Source organism: Cynoglossus semilaevis, chromosome 14, assembly GCF_000523025.1.
Source record: "Cynoglossus semilaevis isolate Cse_v1.0 chromosome 14, Cse_v1.0, whole genome shotgun sequence".
Classification (NCBI taxonomy): domain Eukaryota; kingdom Metazoa; phylum Chordata; class Actinopteri; order Pleuronectiformes; family Cynoglossidae; genus Cynoglossus; species Cynoglossus semilaevis.
This window is the reverse complement of record NC_024320.1, coordinates 15,649,525-15,671,273: the sequence shown is the minus strand read 5'-3', so window position 1 is coordinate 15,671,273 and position 21,749 is coordinate 15,649,525. Positions and strand designations below refer to the sequence as shown.

Below are 21,749 nucleotides of genomic sequence, written 5' to 3'. Positions count from 1 at the left end.
TCTAACAATTCTATTGACTTTTAGTTAAAGCTGACGGAGGCAGGTAAAAAAAACAACAACATATATCCATGTATAACCATAAACTCCACTGTCCTTCCACTTATCATTGTTCTAGTACACAGTTGATTTACATATTATTTGCACACACAATGCAAACTTTAAATACCATCTCATTCAGCTGAGGCTCCAACTTCCAGTCGGACGCCTCAGACCAGCCTCCCTGGCACAGCAGTCAGAAGTTTGTCCAATGGATTTGACTGAGTAATGTTTTTACGGATGACACGAATCTCAATATGTACTACGATCCACTGTTAAGATGCACACTAATAAATGAAACTAAATGAAAAATATTTTTTCACTAACTAGATCGTATATTTTGTGTAGGTTATAAAAAAATTACATTTTCCTAATTTCTTTGAATTAATACTGTGATTTTGATTAATCACAAATAAAAACAGGTGTGATCAATAATGATAAATTCACAGTTACCCTGTGATTAATCTGATTAAAGGTGACAGCTGTACATTTAGATGCAAAATTATCCATCCATAACCAACTATCTGGGCAGAAATCCTGTGGTTTCACAGATTTCATCTTCAGACAGCCTACCAGGTCAATAATACAGATCCACGGTACCTGGAGCTCCAGTATTTGAATTTCCACAACAAGGACCAGGTGGGGCCCAGAGATGGTCACTACATTGTGTTGTCTTCAATGCCAAAGAGTTTTTTGTGTGTGTGTGTTTGTTATCTGTACCATGTGGAGAACAAAGGCAGCCATTACAAACCTGAAAACAGTTCCTGGTTCAACAGGTACCATGCTGTGGAAACATTCGTTACTTTCTGCTTATACAGATGGTTGAAAAGAACCTCTGAGGTCTGGCTCTTCTTTGATTGACATTCACTGGACTGTCAACACTTCATCTGTGTAAATTAGAAACCTTTACCCTCAGTTAGTCAATGTTGGATAAAAAGAAGTCACCGCGTCAGTCAAACTGCTTCAACTGCTGTCAGGTCTGGAACTCATCTAAACTATCTTAACAATTATTATTATTAATAATAATGATGATCCAGAGAAGGTCTACAGATGGATCTTGGTCTGACTGTTCCACCATGATTAACTGTGAACACACAACATGTGCTTGGACAAATTTATCAGACCGTCATCTTAAAGTGATCCCGGCTGAGGATCAAAGATGGCAATGAGATCCATTTGTCACTGACTAACGACTAGGGCTTCACATGATCCAACAGCAGCAGCAGCAGCAACGAGTCAGGATGAAACTAAACGGTTCTAGAGAAAATGTGCTTGTGCTTAGATGTTTAAAGCTGACACTAAAACTCTGCTCCATGTGTTTCCGATGTTTCAGATATGTCAGTCATCTCTGCTATAAAATCACTTCCATACCAACATTTAGACATAAAAAAAATATCTAAAGATGCTTTTAATACACATCCATCGGCCTGCACTTCCTTCATCTGGACCTGTCCTCCATTACCTTCCAGTATCACAGTGGGATGGTGTGATCAGAGTTGCAGCAGGTTCACTTTAAGCTGGGGTTTGGGTTTAAAGTTTATGTTTTAGTCTAAATGACACAACGTTTCTGGAGAAGTCCCTTATCAGAAACACTAATGTTGTGACAAATTCCACACAGTGAGAAGGCTTTCCACTCCTGGGACATGTCTTACCAGCCCACAGCTTCAAACCAAACATATAACTATATAGAGGACAGTCCCCAACCTTTTGTAACAAGACATGGATCTTACCCTGGACCACTTCCACAGTATCACCTCCTGTTGTATGTTCATAAAACAAAGCAGCTGTAGGAGCTATGGAAGCCTACCTGGACATTTTAGACATGTAGAAATTGCCTTTATATTTTAAAAATAGATGCCCCATATCACATAGCTTTTTCATACATTTTTCTGAAATAATTTGATTTGAACTCTCACTAATGTCCATGGTTATTTACCTGGGGATTATTAAAAACATGTCTGTATCAGGTGTCTTTCAGACTTTTCTTTGAGGTTTTACAGCTGCTCACACAACAGACTTTGCAACATTGGTACAAAATGAAAGAAACATATTTCTTAACCATAGATCCCTCTAATATGGATAGTGCCTCTACAACAGTGATGATAAACTGTTTTGTCAGCTCAGGTGGAGCGTCTGTGAACCTGCTGCCACGGTGGGCTCACAGATCTTCTTCCAGACAGCCGTTTTCCTCCGTTTTATGGTCAAACAAAAATCTTTCATTTGTCATTTCTTTGTATTTCAGATGATCCATTGTATTTCATCTGTCAGTAAGAGAAAAGCTGGACTCAGAGTTTGGTGATTTATAATTATAGATGAGCCATAAACAATCATCAAGTCCTGCACTATAAATAACTTTCTCGAATAATGACTCCCTTATACTTTTTTAAAAAAAAATCACTCTCTGTTAAAAAAGTTATTTTTGAACCCAGGAACCTTAAAAAAAAACAAAACAAAAAAAAAAATAACAAAGCAGCTGCAGCTTTTCCCAAGCAGAACGCCACCACCAGGCACAAAAGAGCTATAGCTACAGAAGTGCCTCCCTTTCACTCTGGAGACTTTTAAAGTTTTTCAAACATGGGTTTGAAAAACTTTAAAAGTTTACATTCCTGTTCCTGAAACCTTAACAAAGCTCACATCTCAGGACCTCAATACACCTTAAACTAAAAGGAAAAGCAAAGTGACCTACATCACCATGTACGATCTATTTAAAGAGCAATAAAAGAGAAGTGGGAGATGAAAGGAGGAAACCTGAGGAATTCTAATGAAAGTTCATTATCCATCACTGAGGCTTAAGCTCTGCCGTGTTTCTGTGACAGTTCGGTTACAATCTGTACGCAATTTTAATTTGATTCAGATTTTTTTCTTTTTACAAATATGACAAGAAAATGTTTGTATGCGAGTTTATTACCTACTGCACAGGCACAAAGGCACCATCAGCCACGGAGCAATGCTTGAGAAAAAAAAACAAAACTATTTCATGTTGTGACCCATTTAAGCAAAGTTGTTCTAAAGCTCAAGATTTAGCAGACACAACTTTGTGTTTGTTCAATGTACTATTTCACTATTGTAAAAAAAGACAGGTTTCTTTAACTTTTTATTAGCCCCAACTGTCCCTGGATTTAAAAGTCTTGAATCAGATGGTTTCTGTATTTAGCCTCAGTTCTGGCAGAATTATCTTTCTCTGTCACTGACACACACTCAGGGCCTTTGTTCACATTTGTCCAACAACACACACACACACACACACACACATGTATACACACGCAGAGATCTATTATTATCACAGTAAATGGTTTCAATAGGTGGTAAGAGGTGCTTCATTGTGCTGCTGCCAGGATCCTGAAGGGAGGGAGTGGGGACAGAAATGGAGGGAAGAGGTGTCTGGGTGAAAGAGGTGAAGAAAAAGCAGCAGATGATCTGAGTCTGATCTCTGTGTCTAAAGTGTTCTTTAGAGCAGCACGCCATTTCCTGGCCTTCCTGTGCTGTACTGTACTGGTGGATCACAGCGTGAATCACAGCAGTATGAAAATAAGATTAAGATTAAATAAGATTAAGTGTCAGGTGAGGGATTTTACACACTGTTACAGTATGTACATTTTCACTGCAAGCACTGTTCCCAGGAAATAATATTAGAGATTATCATGATTGGAATGAGTAGAAAGTACCAGTTCTGTTTTGGGGCAAAATATATTTCCAGCTCCATCGGACAGGACCTTTAACTGAACGGCAGAGGTTCAAAAACACTAGGTTTCTGACCAGGGCTGGGCTGTGGATCTTGTTTATTGATTATCACTGTCAGAGATGTTCCATTTTGAAAAATAACCACATTTTTTGTTGACACGTTAAGAAGTTTGTCAAAACAAAGTCTTTATAGAGATTCTTAAAAAAGGGAATGGGTCCACAGGGAAGACAGAAGAAGAACATCCAGCTCCTATGATAAATAGTTTAACAGTAGAATTTCCTGTGGGGTGGAACGATACTGGTGTATTCAAGCTGTAGGATGGGTTTATCACCACAGGTGGTTATCGCATATCAAACCCTCGCTGTTAATCAATGTTATTGTGAGTGTATATGATTATTTTTATGGCGCCTTAACAATGGCTCCATGAAAATATTTGTCTGAAATCCAACCACCTGGTGGCCAAAAAAAGCTTGGTGACCTATGTTGTCAGGCTCGCAATGTTTTCAGGTCTGAGAGGAACAAGCATCCAGATCAACAAAAAAAAAAAAAAAACAGCCCAAGACTTAAACTTTCAAAGATTTAATCTGCCTTTGCTGTCCTGTTGTGGTTGATGGCTACTGCAACTGGACACACTAAAGTAACACTTTCTAACCAAATCCAAGGGTTGGCCAATGGTAAGTAACTTCATCATCAAACTCCAGTAAAAGTAATAGATTGAGGAATTTTGCTAAAGACCTTAAGACTGAACTTGACTGTTATGGGTTCAGTTCTGGGAAGAGAAACAATAGCCTGCTGTAGAGGAGAGCGAGGGTCAGGAAACTTTCTCTCTCTCTCTCTCTCTCTCTCTCTGTGCATAAAAGTTGGTTTGTTTTGTGGTTTGTGGAATTTAATCTTCTCACTTTTCCAGGATTTGATGCCCCTTTTTTCTGCTCATATTCCAATAAAAACAGAGTTGTTAATACTGGATGTGGACAGTAAGGATTCAGGATCAAAGCTTCTCTCTGTATTTATTGGACGCTAATCAAGACATTAAAAACTTCAGTGACTCAAATACACTGACTCTCAAATATATAATATTAAATATAAATCTAACCCTAATCTAACCCCTCAAAACATTTCACCTAGAAATACAAAATTGAGGTCAATTACGGTTGGATCATTTGGAACGCTTTGCCTTTGAGAGTTAGTCTTCAAGGTTTGATCGAGCTAACCCTGCTTACGTCTGCAGACTGGCCTCTTCTTTACCCTTTACCAGCAGTTCAGAACCATGTAAGATACATTACTGCCACCTAGAGGGTCACTGACTAATTACTGTCAACAGAAAGGACTTTTTTTCTCGCACAATACTTTAGTCTTAATTATTAGATTAAACTGATTTTAACAAATCACACTCGTAGACAACATTTTGGTTGGATTTTTTTTTTTTAAGATAAAGATTATGTTGCTATTTTTAAAAATGTTCCTTTGACTCACTTATAAATATTTCTGGTCCAACTTTGAATGATTTTAAGTAGTTTTCTTGCACACCCTTAGTTATTTTAAAGCTTACGTCTGAATATTTAACAGTAATATGATTTGGTATGAACTGTGTTCAAAAGTGCTGACGTGCCACATCCTGCACACAGGAAATGATCCACATGGTCTGGTCCCAGTGATGTCATCACCCATGTGGTGTGGCCTGATGTATGATCCAGTTAGACTAATGTATTCAGCATCGCTGACTGATGGTTCTGACCTGTGGCTTTTACTGTTAATGACACTGACACTGTTTGCTTTCCGATGTTACAGACTTAGACAACAGAGACAGTTATGCTATGACTGCTTAAATCTCTGAGCAACAAACTGTAACAAATCATCTGATGTTGGACTAAAGTTTAGGTCAGGTTATGCGTTAAGATATTATTTTAATCCACACTTTTTTATTATAATGACCTAAAGAAATAAACATCTGCACTGTCTGCCAGTCTTCCAGTCTTCCAGAAGCGCTATTGGCAACACGGTACTAGGAATTCTGTACCAACAGCTGATGATCTGTGTTGTGGTTTTATGTCAACCTATTTTAATATGAATTCTGTTTGTCTACACTGTTGGCAGTTAAAAAAAAAGATACCTCAAGGAAGCCAGTTAAGACTGAGCTTCAACACTGCATGAACATGTGATGATGTTCATGCAGGCCTGAACATGTTTGAAGAAAATCTCATGAGATGATATGTGTAAAACAGCTTAAAAACTATTGACACTGGTGTGAAACAGTTCTTGTAAAGTAAACAAAGCAGCTGATATTAACAAATACCTTGGTACAATTCTATTAAGCTGTGATTCCCTTGCTATCCAAGAACAATCACCACAGCAGAATTCTGTTTCCACTGCAGGTAAATGAACCAAGAGCTAGAGACTATTTGTTCAACTCCAGATTAAGGGACAGTTGTACATACATACATATGTATGTGAGTATCATGCAAGTCTTCCCAACAGGAACTGAAGCTATAAATTAAACAGAGTACCCAGAACTTGGTGCAAATAAACCACATAAACCTGTACTATTAAATATTAACTCGTTCACTGCAGGAACTACAGACAGAACCAGAAAACAATCCGGAGCAGCGATTGGCGTACATGAGTGAAAATCAATCATGTTCTTCAGCTCAAAACATTGAGAAAATCAAAACAACAGTTTTCAAGAAAGTAAAAGCTGTGATCAGAAACTTGGAATTATTTCTCTGGTTTCAACGAAAAAGCTAAAAATAACAACATGGTCAAACTCCAGGCCATGATGCTGTAGGATCTCCTAGCGATTAGTTTGGCCTTGACTTTTAAACATCATGTGTTTCTGCTTCATTCTCACAGGTTTGACACTGATTGGTTAAAACAGAGCAAAGACAAGTGAGCACTGACTTCATGGATAAGAAATCTCACTTCAGATATACCAGCTGCTATTTCTGAAATAGCATAGCTGACTCCAGCAGGCCTTTGGTTCCTGTCCACACATTTTGGATCAAACAGTTATCAATCAATAAATCATCTGTGGTTGTAAAAGCCTGAAGCTGTCTAAGTGATAAGCTTCAAACTTAACTCTCTGACATTTTTTATTTTTATGAAAGACATAAAAAAAAATATATTCACGTTTTTACTGTAGATCAAAGAAACGAAAGAAATCTGAAAAAAATCTGAGGCTGAAATCACACAATTGAATATATTGCCAAATTTATTTGTTTATTACTGACAAGATAGCCTTTAAAAACCTCAGAACCAAAAATAAATAAATAAAATACCCTACAAAATTTTCCCAAAAATGACCAAAGAAATGTGCCAATAAGAAAAACAGCTTTATATATTTAGATAAAGCAGTATTACAGTCGTACAGTATACTAGGTTAATGCTACTGGGTTACTACCAAACTGCTAGTTATGAGACATACGAAACAACCACTATGAAATTTTAATTTTCAACTTTACAAAATTTGAGACGACAGCGCTCCTTCCATATTCGATAAAACGGCTTCAAAAACGACAATTTTATGCTAATAGCTCTTAAAAGAACGCGTATTTCGCTTAAATGTTAAAAGTAAGGACAGTTAATGGAAAAACGCCAAAATTAGCGACATCAATTGTAAACTTTTTAGTGCCACAGATCACAAAGAGGAAAATAAGTTAAAAAATAGCACAAATTAGCAGCACAATTGAAATAAAACAGTTATAGACTGACAGCTATTTTAAAATATTTTACTCACCTTCTTCAATGAGCAATACTTTCTTAGTGAAGAGTCCATGGTGGTAAATCTTTACACATTTCCTACTCTTGCATTAATTCACGAGACAAACATATTGAAAACGGTCATATTTCACCGAACGGTCCAAATCTTACATGTTGTGAGCTGCTAGTAGTTTATTGGTTTTAGTTTGACTCACATTGTGGCTAAAGTTCAGCTAATTTGCGATTAACTGCACCTGGGGTTTTGACAAATCTGAATTAACTGTGGCTGTAAGCGCTCCTGCATATAACCGAAGAATATTTCAATAATACAAAATACTCTCGTTCTGACATGATTTCTAATTCATCAAAAATGCGTAATTTTTACCTTTAAATATCGTTCAGAGATTTATATTTCATATAGATATCATATTTCATTAGTTCAAAAAAAACCTTCATGGCCAACAGCTCCACCCTGTAAACCAGATTGCTGAAGTTGACCTAAATATGACTTTATGAAGCTAACATATGGCTCTAAAAAGCTACCCACTCAAAGTATAGCAAAAGTTAATAAAAGGCTATAGCTAGCTTTGAGATAAAGATATATACACTATATACAGTAGTGCTTTATTCAGCTAAATCTATTTGTACTTCTGTAAATTAGTTCAGAAAACAGAGACAAAAGACTGACAGTCTCACTTCCTGTACAAGCTGTGTGAAAGAATAAAAAACATCCACTGTTCAGAAATCACAGATAAAGGTGAAGCAGTCACAAAAACCACAGGGGAAATGAAAGTCACAAGTCAATGAAAACAAACCTGGGGAAATACATCACAGTTTGTGTGTGTGTGTGTGTGTGTGTGTGTTTACTGACCTCAAAACACAAGAACAATATAAAAATCACTTTATTTGGTTGTGCTTTTAAAATATCAATATAAAGATGAATGTAAAAGACAAGACTCTGCTCTAACATCAAGTAGCAGAAAGAGGTACTCAAGTTGATGTGAACGGAGGTTTGCAGTAGTTCACGGAAGACGCCTCAAAATACAGTCCTATCTAGTGTTTTGCTGAGAAAAAGAAAATGTGTAGTGAAAAGTCAACGGAGCAGAGGATGTAAAGCCAAAGTGGTCCAACTGACATTTAAAAAAAACAAGCAATCTATATGAAATCCCTTGGAAAATCAATTTACACTCACAACATTTCAAGCCCTTAAACAAAGATTAAATGAAGGCACACGGTTCACATACTACATTTTATTATGTGAACTGTGTATCTAATAAAACCACTATTAAACATGCTGTCATTAAAATATATTTTCTCAAGAGATGTCCCGAGGGATTAATAAAGTTCGATCCATCTATCCATCCATAAATGGTAGTCAGTAAGTCCTGATACGCAACACAAGGTGAAAACAAAATGTAAACACTGAGAAACTGTAGTCTGGAGCTGAGACGCCACATTTGTAAACATTTGTTTATCATTAGAAACACTAAAAATTCAGTCAGAAAGAAAAAACCCTGGAGGTGAAATGAACCATCAACCAAACGTGATCATGCGTTAGAGTTCAGAGTGAGTGTGAGCAGCAGCAGCAGAAGACGAGGATGAGAAGGAGGAACCTGTCACCTCCGTGTTCTTCATCTTCCCCTTCACCCTCTCTTTGTCCTCCTCTTCTTCTTCTTCTTCTTCAGGTTCTTGCTGTTGGGCAGATCCAGGCTCTTCTGTGTCCATGACCTTCAGGAAGTCGTAGAACTTACCAGACGGGGGCCAGGTGTCTGCACCCAGCATTCCTAAAGATGAAAAGACAAAGACAAGCATGAAGGAATCACATCTCTTTATTAAAGTTAAAAATTATGAGCCAACTCTTCCTCCACTTCTCTAACTTTGATCCGTTTCATTCATCTTCTTTCAGTTAGCTGATGGCTAATTGTGAACCAATTCCCCATTTTTCTAAGACATTTTCAGCTAACCTTTAGCTGGTTTTGGTATATTTTTTCTTGACCAAACACAGTCCTGTAGAAACCAGCAACTGTGACTAAACAAACTCCTGTGTGGAGAATGTGTGGAATGTTCTGATGACACTGATATATCCTTTTTATAAACTCTGAGACTGGTCACAGCAGAGACCTCAACCTTATCTCTGACCTCTGACCTGCACATGCTGCTGCTGACGGGGTGATGGGGTTAATGGCTCCAGTACTGTTGTGGTTTCAAGTCGGAGGTCACCTAAACAATCATCACTACTATTTAAAACATGTTTATGTTTGCTACACACTTAGTTTCCTCTCATGGAAACTGACACCAAGTGAGAAGACCGACAGCGTGTCCTTTAACCATCTAACATGAAGTTTACAGGAATGGTAAGGATTTGGGGGGGGGGAATACCAAAAAAAAAATCACCATTAAAATGCCTAAAAAAAAGTACATCTACACAAAAAGAAAAACAGCCAAAAAAACAAAAGCAAAAAGTAGTGGGTAGAAATATCAATTTTTTTAGCTATATGTTAGCTTCAGAGAAAGATGTAAACGCAGCCAAAGAACTGCTAAAGAACTGAGCTAAAAGTTATTCTAAGAAAAACTGATTTAAATTATATGGAGAAAAAAAAAACAGATAGGTCAAAAACAAAAGCTACAATTTTGAAACTAATGAAAAATGAACTAATCCTAGACAACGGGTGAATGAAGGTAATTAAGAATTTACTTAAGAAAACCTGATGATAACAATAACTTTAGTGCTTTCACAGGGTGGTGGGTGACGGGGATCAATCATGAACCTGAGTCGTTTCTTTTTTAGACACTGACAGCACATAAATTTCAAAAGTCCCGCAGGGTTTTTTTACTGCTTCTGAAGTTTAAAAAAAAACTAGAGTGGAGATAAATAAAAATATGATGTGCCTTAAGTCCGTGCACCTTCTCTGATGTTCACTGTTGAGAACAGAGCTCAGAGGGTAATGGAACGGGATGGAGAACACATTTACACTCAGACTGGATTCACACAGCAGGAGTTCAGTCTGAACTCAATCTCCGTTACACTGACTCTGAGGACAGGACTCAGCTGAGAGAAAACGCAGCCAACGTGTAGACAAAAGATGGCAGAAAAAAAAATAACACTAGACAGGGAAAAGTTTTATAATAAAACTTCAAAAACATCCTAAGATCACAATGTTTGCCCTTCAGTTTTTGGCATTGATCCAAAAATATATTACAAACAGTTCTATTTTACACTGTGTCACTCTGAGTGCTACCTGCTGCTGGCTCAGCTCCATCTTGGATCCTCTGCAGCCACTGCACGACAGATGCAGCCCTGATGGGTGTACTGGGGGGGTACTGATAGATTTCATCAGTAGAAGGTGAATGAGTGAGGAACAGAGCAGGAAGTGGCGGCATCGAACCCAGGTACGACCCCAAGACGGAGAGACCAGCAGGAGTGCGACCTCTGAAAGAGAACAGCGGTCGGTGAGACGCGTTAAGGATGAAATTCAGAAAAGATGAGTCTGAATAAATGACGTGAGAGTGATTTACTCACAGGTGGATCCAACAGGCCACATACGCCTCCATCTTGTCACCTCCCAGCTCCACCACTTTCCTCATCTCCTCCAGTAGAAGCTGGTTCTGTCTGAGCCCGGCCTCGTCCTCCTCCTCACCAACAAACAGGAGGAGCAGGCCTTTGTCCACAGACAGGACAGAGGGCAGACTTTCTACTGTCAGCTCAGGCTGAGGTCACAACAGGGGTCAACATGAGTGTAAAGAACGAGATGAGATGATGTAAGATGACAACACGAAAAGTCATGAGAAGTAACAACAGTCAAGGTGAAATGTTATTAGACGAGGTGATAAAATGGAGATGAGAGAAGATAATAATGAATAAGACAATTACAGAAAAGACTGGATACAATTACACTTACTATAATAGGTAAAAAAAACTAAGATTGAAATATAAAGTTTTGACCCATTTTTCTGATTTTGATGATTTAGTCGCTTTGTCTCTCTCCTGAACTTCACCCACTTCAGTCCTGCTGCTCCGGCTGTAGGATCAGGATCTCATTAGGCAGGGACAGCCTTTGTATGTGTAAAGATGTTGCCTTGTTAAAAACAACCTTTCAAACAAGAACTTTTTGGCTGTTTCTACATGGGTTCACTTCATTTTCATTAACATGAAGGAATGGAAAGTGGATCTGGATCTGGATCTGCTGCTGGGACCTGGTGTGTCCACATATGGAGCTGGTTATGTGTGTGACATACAACCAACGCTTTCCTCTTGGCTTTTACACCAACAGCGTTTATGTAGGTTATTTCATTCCATCAGACCAGATCACAATGGGAGCCCGGACTTGGCCTGGACTCTCAGAGTCATTACTTCTAATCAGGTAATTGTAGGCAAACAGTCTCCACGCTTTTTTTTTCCTTCTCTCTAAATCGAAAATACACAGTGTTTGCAGCCGAGCGAGACAGGGAGGCGCAGAGAGGAGGTTTTACCAGAGGATGGAGCAGAGCGGAGCTGATGGATGTGAGCAGCTCTTCAGCAGAGGAGGACATGGACAGTGTGGTGGGACCAGTGTGTCTTCCCCATGATGGAAACACCAACACTGCAGGAAGCTCCACCTGCTGATCTGCAGCCCTGAGGATCAGATATCAAATGCAGCCTATAAACACTGAAATGTTGGAGAAACCATCATTTACAGGATTCCCTCTGCACTTTATGGACTGAGAGGGAATGTTATGTACAGAGGGAAAAATGATTCCATTCAGGGTTAAAAAAACTAATTTAGAAATAATGGGTTTTTAGTCCAACCTCTGAGACATTTACTGTATCTATGTCTTGATCATGCGTTTCTTTTTGTTTAAATCAACCGTAACACTGCCTTCAGAGCTCCACCAACATTTTTAGGATCTCGTTTCAAAATGTTGTAGATAAGAGAACTGGTTCTCTGCCACAAAATTACCCTGAATTACCATGAAAAACATTAGCACAGCTGGGGCCATTAATGCCCCAAAACACCAAACACTGAAGGAATGTCAATTTAGACACTTCCACAAGGTGTTACCTACAGCATTCTCATGTCCATTTAGAATGTGTGAACAATTCTGTACAGTCTGTGTGACCAACACAAACTGCAGTTTGAAGCTCTGCGCGTTCAGAGTTTAAATAAAATATGAATGTTGTTCAGTTTCAACCTGGTGGTCAACCTTTTTTAGTGAAAAGAAGTCTCATTAGTGCAAAGTATTAATAACAACTAACGAGAGGAGAGGGAGAGGCATCAGTACCAGCACGCACGAACGTTGAGAGTACCAAAGCCCACCTCGTGTTAGTGTCACAGTTATCTTGGTTATTAAAACATGATTTCCACAAAGCTGTGTAAACGTTTCATACCCACAGCTGTGATGCAGAAGTAGACGAACACTCAGTCAAAACAAAACCACAACCAGTTACCATTTCTCTGCCAAGGTGCCCGTCACTAATCCAGTCAGAACTGTTCCTCTCAGTGACTTAGCCGCTTCAAAGAACACAGCGACCCCTGTTGACGAAGAGAGAGAAGCCATAAAGTGAAGGTTTTCAGTCTCTACATCAACCTGTGGCTGTGGACCACGGTCACAGGAGGTGAGTGAACTCCCCGACCTTCATTTGTTGGTGTGTTGAACAATCCCAGCATTCTGTCAGGTTTTGGTCCCAGAAGCTCAGGGTGATGCACCTCCTGTAGAAATGATGTCACTTCCTCCTGACTGGACAGTGTGACTGGAGATGCTTGACAGCTTCTGGTTCAAGGAAAACACATAAACATTAAAACTCAGATGGGATTGTTTCCAAAAGTCAAAGAAGTGTTTTAAATCTTCCATGCTATGTAGAGATTCTACCTTTTGATGATGCTTGTAAATGAGGCGGAAAAAACTGATCACTATCCATTTATTTTAAAAGGACTTTGTTTAGTGATAAATAATTATTTTTCCTAACAGAGAGTCTTGAAGGACTGTCTTCACTGGGGAAGAACTCTCAACTCGAAAAAAATACTCTGTCTAATTGAGGTAGGCTCTACTAAGACAATAGGACGAAATACTGAGAGTAAACCCAGTCTAATAAAAGAAAAGATCCTCTCTAATTAGGAAAGAACTTGACTTACTGGAAAAGATCCCCTCGATCAATCACAAACTCTCTGTTCTACAGTGGAATCCCCTTTAATAGGGAAGGATCCCCTCAACTTCAGAAATATTTTCTCTGATGTGAAGGATCCTCCAAACCACAGAAGAATCCACTCACCCTTCGTTGAGAGGATCCTTCCATAAATCTAGGTTGAAGAAATACTTTCTTGACAACGTAAAGATCCTTAAGTGTGTTATCTAAAAAGGAAACGCGTAAATAAGTGGGATCCACTGCAATAACATTTTTTAAACTATGAAAATTTGGAGAATATGGGAAGATTTGTGCAGAATTCTCGACACTGTTTACTGAGAGAAATATTGTCTGTACAGAGAATGGAAGGATTTGTTTTCTTTGACTAAAGGAAGAACTCACTGCTTTCCACAAGTGTAAGAGAAAATGGACGCTGGACCTTGAGAAACACCTCTAAAAACCTCAGGGTGTTTGAATGAAACCACAGCAACTTATTCAGAAGGAGCAGCAGAAGCAGCAGCAGCTTCTCTAAACTCAAGTGGACATTTGTTTGTTTTCAAAAATAATGTTTTCCTCATGTTTATACATTCCCTGTAAATGCTCCAGATGTGAGGTGCTTGAAGGTTGGATTTATTTCATCACTTCTCCTAAAGTCCTTAGAATTACTGATAAAATCTGAACTAAGTTAAGTCTTGGTCAGTAAATTCTGTTTTCCTCTGAGGAACTGTTTAAAAGATTAGTGCAGATTGGACGGTGTCCAACTCAAACAATCCCTTGGGGCAGTCCTTCGACTTTGTCATATACGGAGATTTCTGGCAGCAGCAGAACATTTGTTGTTACTGAGAGCTCCACACATCGACCACGATCGGGGAGTTTTCTCTGCTCTTCTGTTTGCTATGATAAGCTCTTCAGAGACTCTAGTCCCGAAAACCCCAGGATATCATTAAAAAACTAAAAAATTCTTCTGTTTCCTGACACGCAACAAAATTACCTTCAATTACAACACTTTTCTCTAGAAACCATTACAACACCACACCTACAATTTTGTTGCTACTGTAGCTGTTCCATCATTACAACCAACCAGGAATATTCTAACTGTGATGATGTCAATATCACATCCAATTACATTTCAGCCTCATTTGTGCTAAAAAAAAAAAAAAAAAAAGTCAAAAGAACGACAAGGAAACCATTAAAAAACCTAAATGTTTTAGAGAAAATAAAAATTGTCGAGACACAACTTAATGACCTTGAATTTCCAAAGTAAAAGTTTACCAAACCAACGGAGAGTTGGCTTTGTATTCCTTAGACTAAAAAAGCAAAAAATAAGAGCGCCTATAAATACCTGATAAATGTCTTTGCTCATACATTAATGTAACTGCTAGCTAACAATTACATATGTGAATTCATTTTTTTATTAACTTGTATTTTCAGAATTGGGATGTTGCTCTTACAGCATGATGAAGCGGTGCAGCGCCATTATACCCAGCATGCCGCTGTAGTGCTGAGCAGCCTCCTTTGGGCGCAGCATTAGAACGGTGGGGAACGATATGATTGGCTGAAAAGGGAAGGGGCTCGAGTCTCCCACCTCAGTAGAACAGAGGTCAGTCCACTCTGAACAATCCACAGAACACAGCTGCACCCCCGGCACCTCAGAGTCTGGGCTGGGCAGAAATAATAATAATAATAATAATAATAATAATAATAATAATAATAATAATAATAATAATAATAATAATAATAATAATAATAATAATAATAATAATAATAATAATAATAATAATAATAATAATAATAATAATAATAATAATAATAATAATAATAATAATAATAATAATAATAATAATAATAATAATAATAATAATAATAATAATAATAATAATAATAAAAAGTTAATGTAAAAGAACCTGTTTTATCTCTGACAAACTGACAAAAGAAGTACAGAAAAATAAAAATAAAGCAGAATCATTTCTTCTTTTTCTGTTTCTCCATATCATACCTGCAAACCTGTCTGCAATTTCGATAAAAGATTCGAGAACAGTAATGGAAACAGCATCCCCTGGTGGAGAAAAGGGCAAACTAAGGTTAGTTCATGCATTTATCCTAAACTTTTACACGCACAACATTAAAGCACAAATGTGAAAAAGCGCTAAAACATAAAAATAAAAGTCATAAAAAATGACGAGGTTAGAGCTTAGCTCTGCAAAAAAAGTGTTACCCCTACATATAATATATATATAATATATTCGATGTTTAGTTCCTAGTACGCATACTATATTTTGTTCATTGAAATAACAACTAAACGTCGACTGTTGTTTAACTAATTGGAATGTTTGTAGGCTAATACACGACACACACCCAACAGGAGCCTTACATTTGAGGTAAAACAGCACCACCGTCAGGTCACTCTGTGCCACCACAGTGTGGAAGTTTTCAGAGGTCAGTTCAGTAATGGAGTCCATGTCCAGGAATGTGTCTCTGTTGTTATAGACCGAGGCTGCGATTTCATCACTCAGTGATCCTGGAGACAGACGCAGACGTTCATTTTACACAAGTTCTTCTCTAGTTTCTTACGTTTCATTTCACGTTTTTATTCATTTTACCAAAGTGTAATTCTATGTCCTCCTCATCCTCCTCCTCTTCCCCTCCATCTTTCTCCTCCTCAGCCTCCTGCTCTTCGTGTGAGAGGATCTCCAACACCTCGTCGATGTTGTGAAGGGTCACGAACTTTACCTCTAAACTCTTTCAATACACATGTTAAATATGTGAAGTAAAACTGGTTAAAACAAGAACAGAGACTTTCATTTTTTTATGTTACCTTCTGAGGCCGCCTGTAGGCAAGGTTATAGTGATCAGGAGTTTTCACTGCAGGACTCTGCCTGAGGAGAAGAGAAACAAAAGAACAGAGTAAATACATGGTTATTAGAAAGTCCTACACCAAATACTAAATGGTCCATAGTGGAGTTAACAGAGATTCAAACGCCAAGTTAAAGAGCAAACAGTTAAATGTAGATTTATTTAGGGACTGTTAGACTTTTTCATGTCTTTTGATATCTGAGTAGCTTTTTGGCTAAATACTAGCTAAGATGCAATGTATTTCTGCATAATTAATTTGAGCCAAATCATCTGAGTGGTTCATTTATTTATTATATTATTATTATATTGGTCATTGTATTTTGATTTTAGATTTTCAGTGTTTCTCTGGGCTAACGTTAGCTTTCTTTGAAGTCATACTCTGCCCAGATTTATCACTTGTCTACATTGTTGGGTTTTAACCCTTTTCTGGCCTTGATCAGGAAACTTTACTGCTCCACATTGATATTAGAGCTTGACTTCAACTTGTCACAGATCACCTGTTTTAACATCATGAACAAAACAGGACGGCAGAGCTGCTACAGCAACAGTGCTCTGGAAGGAACTAGTCTGTCAACTTGACCGTCTTTTATCGCAGAAGGAGCAGCTTTGGTAAAGCTGGACAATAACTTGGTTCTAAATGATTAGGTAAGTGTCCAAAGTGAGGACAGAGATGATTGAAGAAAACCAGTCAAGCAGGGACTTGGAACAACTTTTTGGCAGTAGGTTAAAGGAAAAGGAAAAGCAGATGAAGACTGGTTAAAGGAAAAGGAAAAGCAGATGAAGTTTGCAGATGTTTCTCTGTTTGGCCAAGCTTAAATGTTACCAAGCGGTTTCAGTGCCAAGCATATCATATGACACCAGGTGAGACATCGCCTCTTACACATCAATGAGGTTGCACTCATTACACAGTAAAAACAGAATCTGTGACTGAAACTGTGACGAAGCAGGACTGTGATGCTGTTGTGGAACCTTCTGTTTATGATTCTTTCTCCCCAATTGTTTTCACAAATGGTGTTTTCTTTTGCATTTTGCCAATATGAGAGATGAGAGACTTCTAGCGTAGTGCAGAAGTTGCATTTTGTGTCAATACCTGTGGACGAGCAGCAGCGTGGCGATTCCTCTCAGTCTCCAGGCCAGAGCTGTAGCCGTGTCCAGGTCCAGGTGATGAGTCTCTGGACGTGAAAACACGAAGACCTGAGGAGTGTCTTGGTAGGGGAACTGAGGTGGTGGAACCACAGTCGGGTCTTCATGGACTTCAGACTGTGAGCAGAGAGACAAATTAATGTAAAAGAGCCTGGACACAGTGTCCTCAGAACCCGGTGGAATATTTACCACAAGTGGAGCCTCCATGAGCTGCAGGAAGGAGTGGAGGCTGATAATGGTCAGGGGTTTCTTCATGCGGGTCAGGGGACAGTGGACAGAGGTCAACCTCGGGCCACTGTGACGTTGGCAGTGAAGGAACCAGACCTGGGACGACTGGGATGTTTCATTGATGCTGAAATAATAGTCAAATTAGATATCAATTAGTTTTTGCATTAAAATGTACGATTTTATGAAGGTTATTTTAATGTCGGAGGGAAACATCTTCTTTTCCATGTTTGTTCAACTTTCTGTTAAACTGCTGTGTTCAGTTTGTTTCTGAGGTGAAGCTGAACAACAGTTTCAAACAATCAATGACACTAACAAAGGAATGAATGGAGACAGCAGTAGATTAAGACCTTATCTGTGCAGTGAGAACAGTTTTCTCAGTAGACTTTACCACTTTATTAGAAACTCCAGAAGAAGAAGAAGAAGAAAGAGCCAACGGAGGAACGAACCCTAAATGTTTGAGGACCGGTCCTCCTGTGATCAAGATGAACTGGTATTTGGATCCATACACGTACGCCGTCTCCATGATGGACCTGTGCTCTGCAGTAATGTCATCAAACAGAGACGATTGGACCCACGTGTGATCAACAGCAGTGTGGGTTGTCAGCTGTTCACCTGTGTTCACCTTGTGTTCCCAGACTGCTGACATACCCCAGCACCAGGTCCTTCTGTCCTCTAGCTGACTTCTCCATGGCCAAAAGGTCAGCATCTGTGTGGACGTACTTCACCTCTTCACGCAGAATGGCACTGAAGTAAGATCAAAACGTTAGATCAGACAGGCAGGAAGAAGGCAGAAGAAGCAAATAAGAAGGTCACGGTAGATGGTTTGGAGCAGGAAGAAGGCAGAAGAAGCAAATAATAAGGTCACGGTAGATGGTTTGGAAAGGAAGGAAGTTAGGGTATCAGAAGAAAAGTGTGGTTGAGGTGAGGTTCAGAATAAAAGCAGCATTGTTTACTCACAATAAGACTTCAGAGACGATGGAGTTGACGTCAAAAACTGTGTCCAAATTCAAACCCAGGAACTCTTTGCCACCTCTGAAAATGAAACCAAAAAGGGTCAGTGTACTTTGTGGAGAATGCCAACATTTGCTTTTTAGTCTCCGAGTCAAACCACGTTCAAACACGAGAATCCAACAATGTACGTCATGACCAACCTGAAGAGAAAGGCAGTGTGCAGCTGCCTCTGGTCTGTGCAGTAACTGTAAATCGCCTCTTTGCTACAGTCCGCCTAAAGATAAGATGTAGGTTTTCACTGTAGGTTCTCTACATTATTATTGTGTTTTTATATACACTTCTGGTCCGTGACAGCCGTTACCTTGCCAACCAGCACTCCATAGTCCTGCAGAACTTCAGCCGACTTTGCCAGCTCCGCCAAAAAGAGTGAGATAGTTGGAGAAACTAAAAATAGAGGGAGCAGAGTAAATGTAAAATTAAAAAACAAATACAGGATCAGCTTACGAGCTCTAATTTTCTCTTCAAACAGATGGTGCAAGAAATCCTATATTAGAAACTCTGCCTGCCCCACCATGTGAGAGGACAGTAGCAGAGTGGAGCAGCAGCACTGAAACAGACATAGACTGACAGGCAGCCTGTGGCACGTTGGCATCAATATGTCGATAGTTTGGATCAATCCACCCACCATTAACTCACACACCGTGCTCCTTTATCATGTTCCCAGATCACATGTACAATTTAAGGACAAATGCAAGTTAAATGTTAGCACTTTCTTAGAACTGTGAAGAATTTATACCTACCTTGGAGCTCAAAATAGACAAACATCATCTTCCCAGAATGCAGTTTGTCATAGAACTCCACAGCAGTGAACTGATGGAGCTCTGAGGAGTTGGTCTTCTCTGCACATTCTCCCAGCTCCACCAACAGGAGCAGAGCAGCCATAAAACAAACCCTTGACTTGACCAACATTCTGTGTGGATCTGTCTGTAGAAATAAAAACACATTTGTAACTGTAAATAACACATATTTTGAAATCAGTGAATTATTTTTTATGGGGTCACCTTTGGACTTAACCCCACCACCACCACCCCCAGTGTGCGTAGCCAATGTATTGCCAAAATATATGGTTATGATTTGGCAAAGGAGTCCAAAAACTTCCTCAGTATAACCCACTGCAACTTAGGTTAGAAAAATGAAAGAAAAAAAGATAATCACGCCTGCTGTAATTTGCCACAAAATCCTCATGATGTTATTGATTTAAACGTAACAGTCACCCATGTTGGACATCCTGCCATTTATGGCCAAACTACTTGTAAAGTATTTAAAATTAAAATACAGTGATCCCTTGCTATAACGCGGTTTACTTTTCACGGTTTCGCTACTTCACGGATTTGCATCGTGCATTGTGTTCTGCATTCTGATTGGCTAAAAAGTCACTCCGCTTCTTCTCTACCTGTGCGCCAATAACGTTGCGGTTTAATATGTACACGTACGTAAAACAGCTTGCCAAATTGACATTACGTACGTGCAAATTCTCTTGCAATTTCGAGTTTATCAAACCCCATAATGTCGACAAAACGCTCTGGACCGGCAAAAGTACCTGCGGTAGGGACCAAAAGGCAGCGGAAGATGCTGTCTATCGGTGATAAAGTAAAACTATTGGACATGCTAAATGAAGGTAAAAGCTATGCGGCTGTAGGTCGGCATTATGGAATTAATGAATCTTCCGTTCGTTCCATAAAGAAGGAAGAAAAAAACATAAGGAAGACAGCAGCAATAAGTTTTAATAAGGATTCAAAAAGGGTTGCAACTGCCCGCAACAAGACCAGGTAATTTGTATTTTTTTCATAATCATTTTTAATTTTCTCCCGTTCACGGTGGGCGGTGCTAATCTCCGCAATTTGAAGCCTTCTGTTCACGTTGATGATTAAAATTATTATTTGACAGTACATTACAGAAGTTATTTGTTGAAATGTTTCTAAAGTACTTTTATTTTACTTTATTTGTGAAACAAATGGTTGAGACTGTAAAATGGTTTGTTCGTTCTTTCTCTTCTTTTTCTGAGTATTTAATTGTAAAAAAAATAAAGATTTCTACTTCACGGATTTTGCCTATCACAGGTTCTTTTTGGAACGTAACCCCCGCGAAAAACAAGGGTTTACTGTACATCAAAAATCTTCACCAACTCCCAAAGAACATATCAACAAAATGTGTACAAAACCAGTAGCATTTAGACATCCCTATTCACCGACTCCCAAGGTGTCTGTACGGGCTATTTGTTGGTCAAATTTTAATGTTGTACACACGACACTCGGTGTTTGTATTATCAATAGCTTTTTAATTATCTACTCACACTCATATTCCCGTCTTTTCCATTGTCTCTCGCAAGTCAACTTTCGAGCCTATGCTCCTGTTAGAATGTGAGTGAGACTGCAACCAATACGTCACCCGTGCATTTAAAAAAAGTCACTTTTAGCACGGAGATGCTGCCCTGTAACGTCTGTTAGCCAGCTAGCCTTCGCGCTCAATGTTGTAGATGTAGGTGTTTCCGTGTCCATTTGTGAAAAGAAAAACAATGTTACAATTGTAACTATGTTACCGTCATGACCAGATTTTCGGATGCTCTAGCAGTCATCCTGAACAGTGACAAACGGCAACTCCATTAGGACAAACTTCAGTTGAGCAAAACTGCCCGATTTGCAGTACGGCCCGTCTACGCGTGGGGGAAAAACATTCAGTGCCGTAAATTTGTGCAAATCGACGCAAAACATCACCAGTAGCCAGTCCATAGTCGTACATTATTATATATGTCGAACAGCAATGTATGTCATAAACAGAATCCAAGTATTCGCTATATATTATATATAGTTATATTCTGGTTATAATACATTGTATATCATATTATCTCTTGCTGAAACCTGTTGTTTATATCCTCTTAAAATAGTTTATTTATTTATATATACATATACGTAAACAATATAAGAATAGCTGTAAAATTATAATACCATAGAGGTAATATTGTACTGCTATCTATCTATCTATCTATCTATTTATCTATCTATT

The 21,749-nt window shown here is 38.7% G+C and overlaps 2 protein-coding genes across 5 annotated transcripts in view; both read right to left on the bottom strand.

Moving 5' to 3' along the window:
- nid2a (nidogen 2a (osteonidogen)) overlaps positions 1 to 8,177 on the bottom strand; it is a 68,292-nt gene extending 60,115 nt beyond the window's left edge. The window contains exon 1 of the mRNA XM_017038941.2: positions 7,449 to 8,177. The gene's annotated coding sequence lies outside the window, so the exon portion shown is untranslated. The remainder of the gene's footprint in view (positions 1 to 7,448) is intronic.
- Positions 8,178 to 8,297: 120 nt separating this feature from the next.
- On the bottom strand, positions 8,298 to 21,583 carry txndc16 (thioredoxin domain containing 16). Of its 4 annotated transcripts, none has more exons than XM_025062409.1 (20): positions 21,040 to 21,583; positions 19,487 to 19,666; positions 19,048 to 19,130; positions 18,887 to 18,960; positions 18,693 to 18,767; positions 18,358 to 18,479; positions 18,182 to 18,272; positions 17,697 to 17,859; positions 17,455 to 17,624; positions 16,327 to 16,387; positions 16,112 to 16,250; positions 15,883 to 16,029; positions 15,508 to 15,567; positions 14,963 to 15,167; positions 13,023 to 13,159; positions 12,837 to 12,921; positions 11,882 to 12,023; positions 10,932 to 11,119; positions 10,651 to 10,841; positions 8,298 to 9,195 (listed from the first exon to the last, which is right to left on the bottom strand). In XM_025062409.1, exons 2-20 carry the CDS (start codon positions 19,653 to 19,655, stop codon positions 8,966 to 8,968), a joined length of 2,532 nt encoding a protein of 843 aa, XP_024918177.1. In that variant the 5' UTR covers positions 19,656 to 19,666; positions 21,040 to 21,583; the 3' UTR covers positions 8,298 to 8,965. The 4 variants fall into 4 exon arrangements, with proteins under 4 accessions (XP_024918177.1, XP_024918176.1, XP_008323537.1 ...); XM_025062408.1 differs by having other exon boundaries at positions 19,487 to 19,670; positions 21,286 to 21,583; XM_008325315.3 differs by having other exon boundaries at positions 19,487 to 19,670; positions 21,040 to 21,582.
- Positions 21,584 to 21,749: the final 166 nt, after the last annotated feature.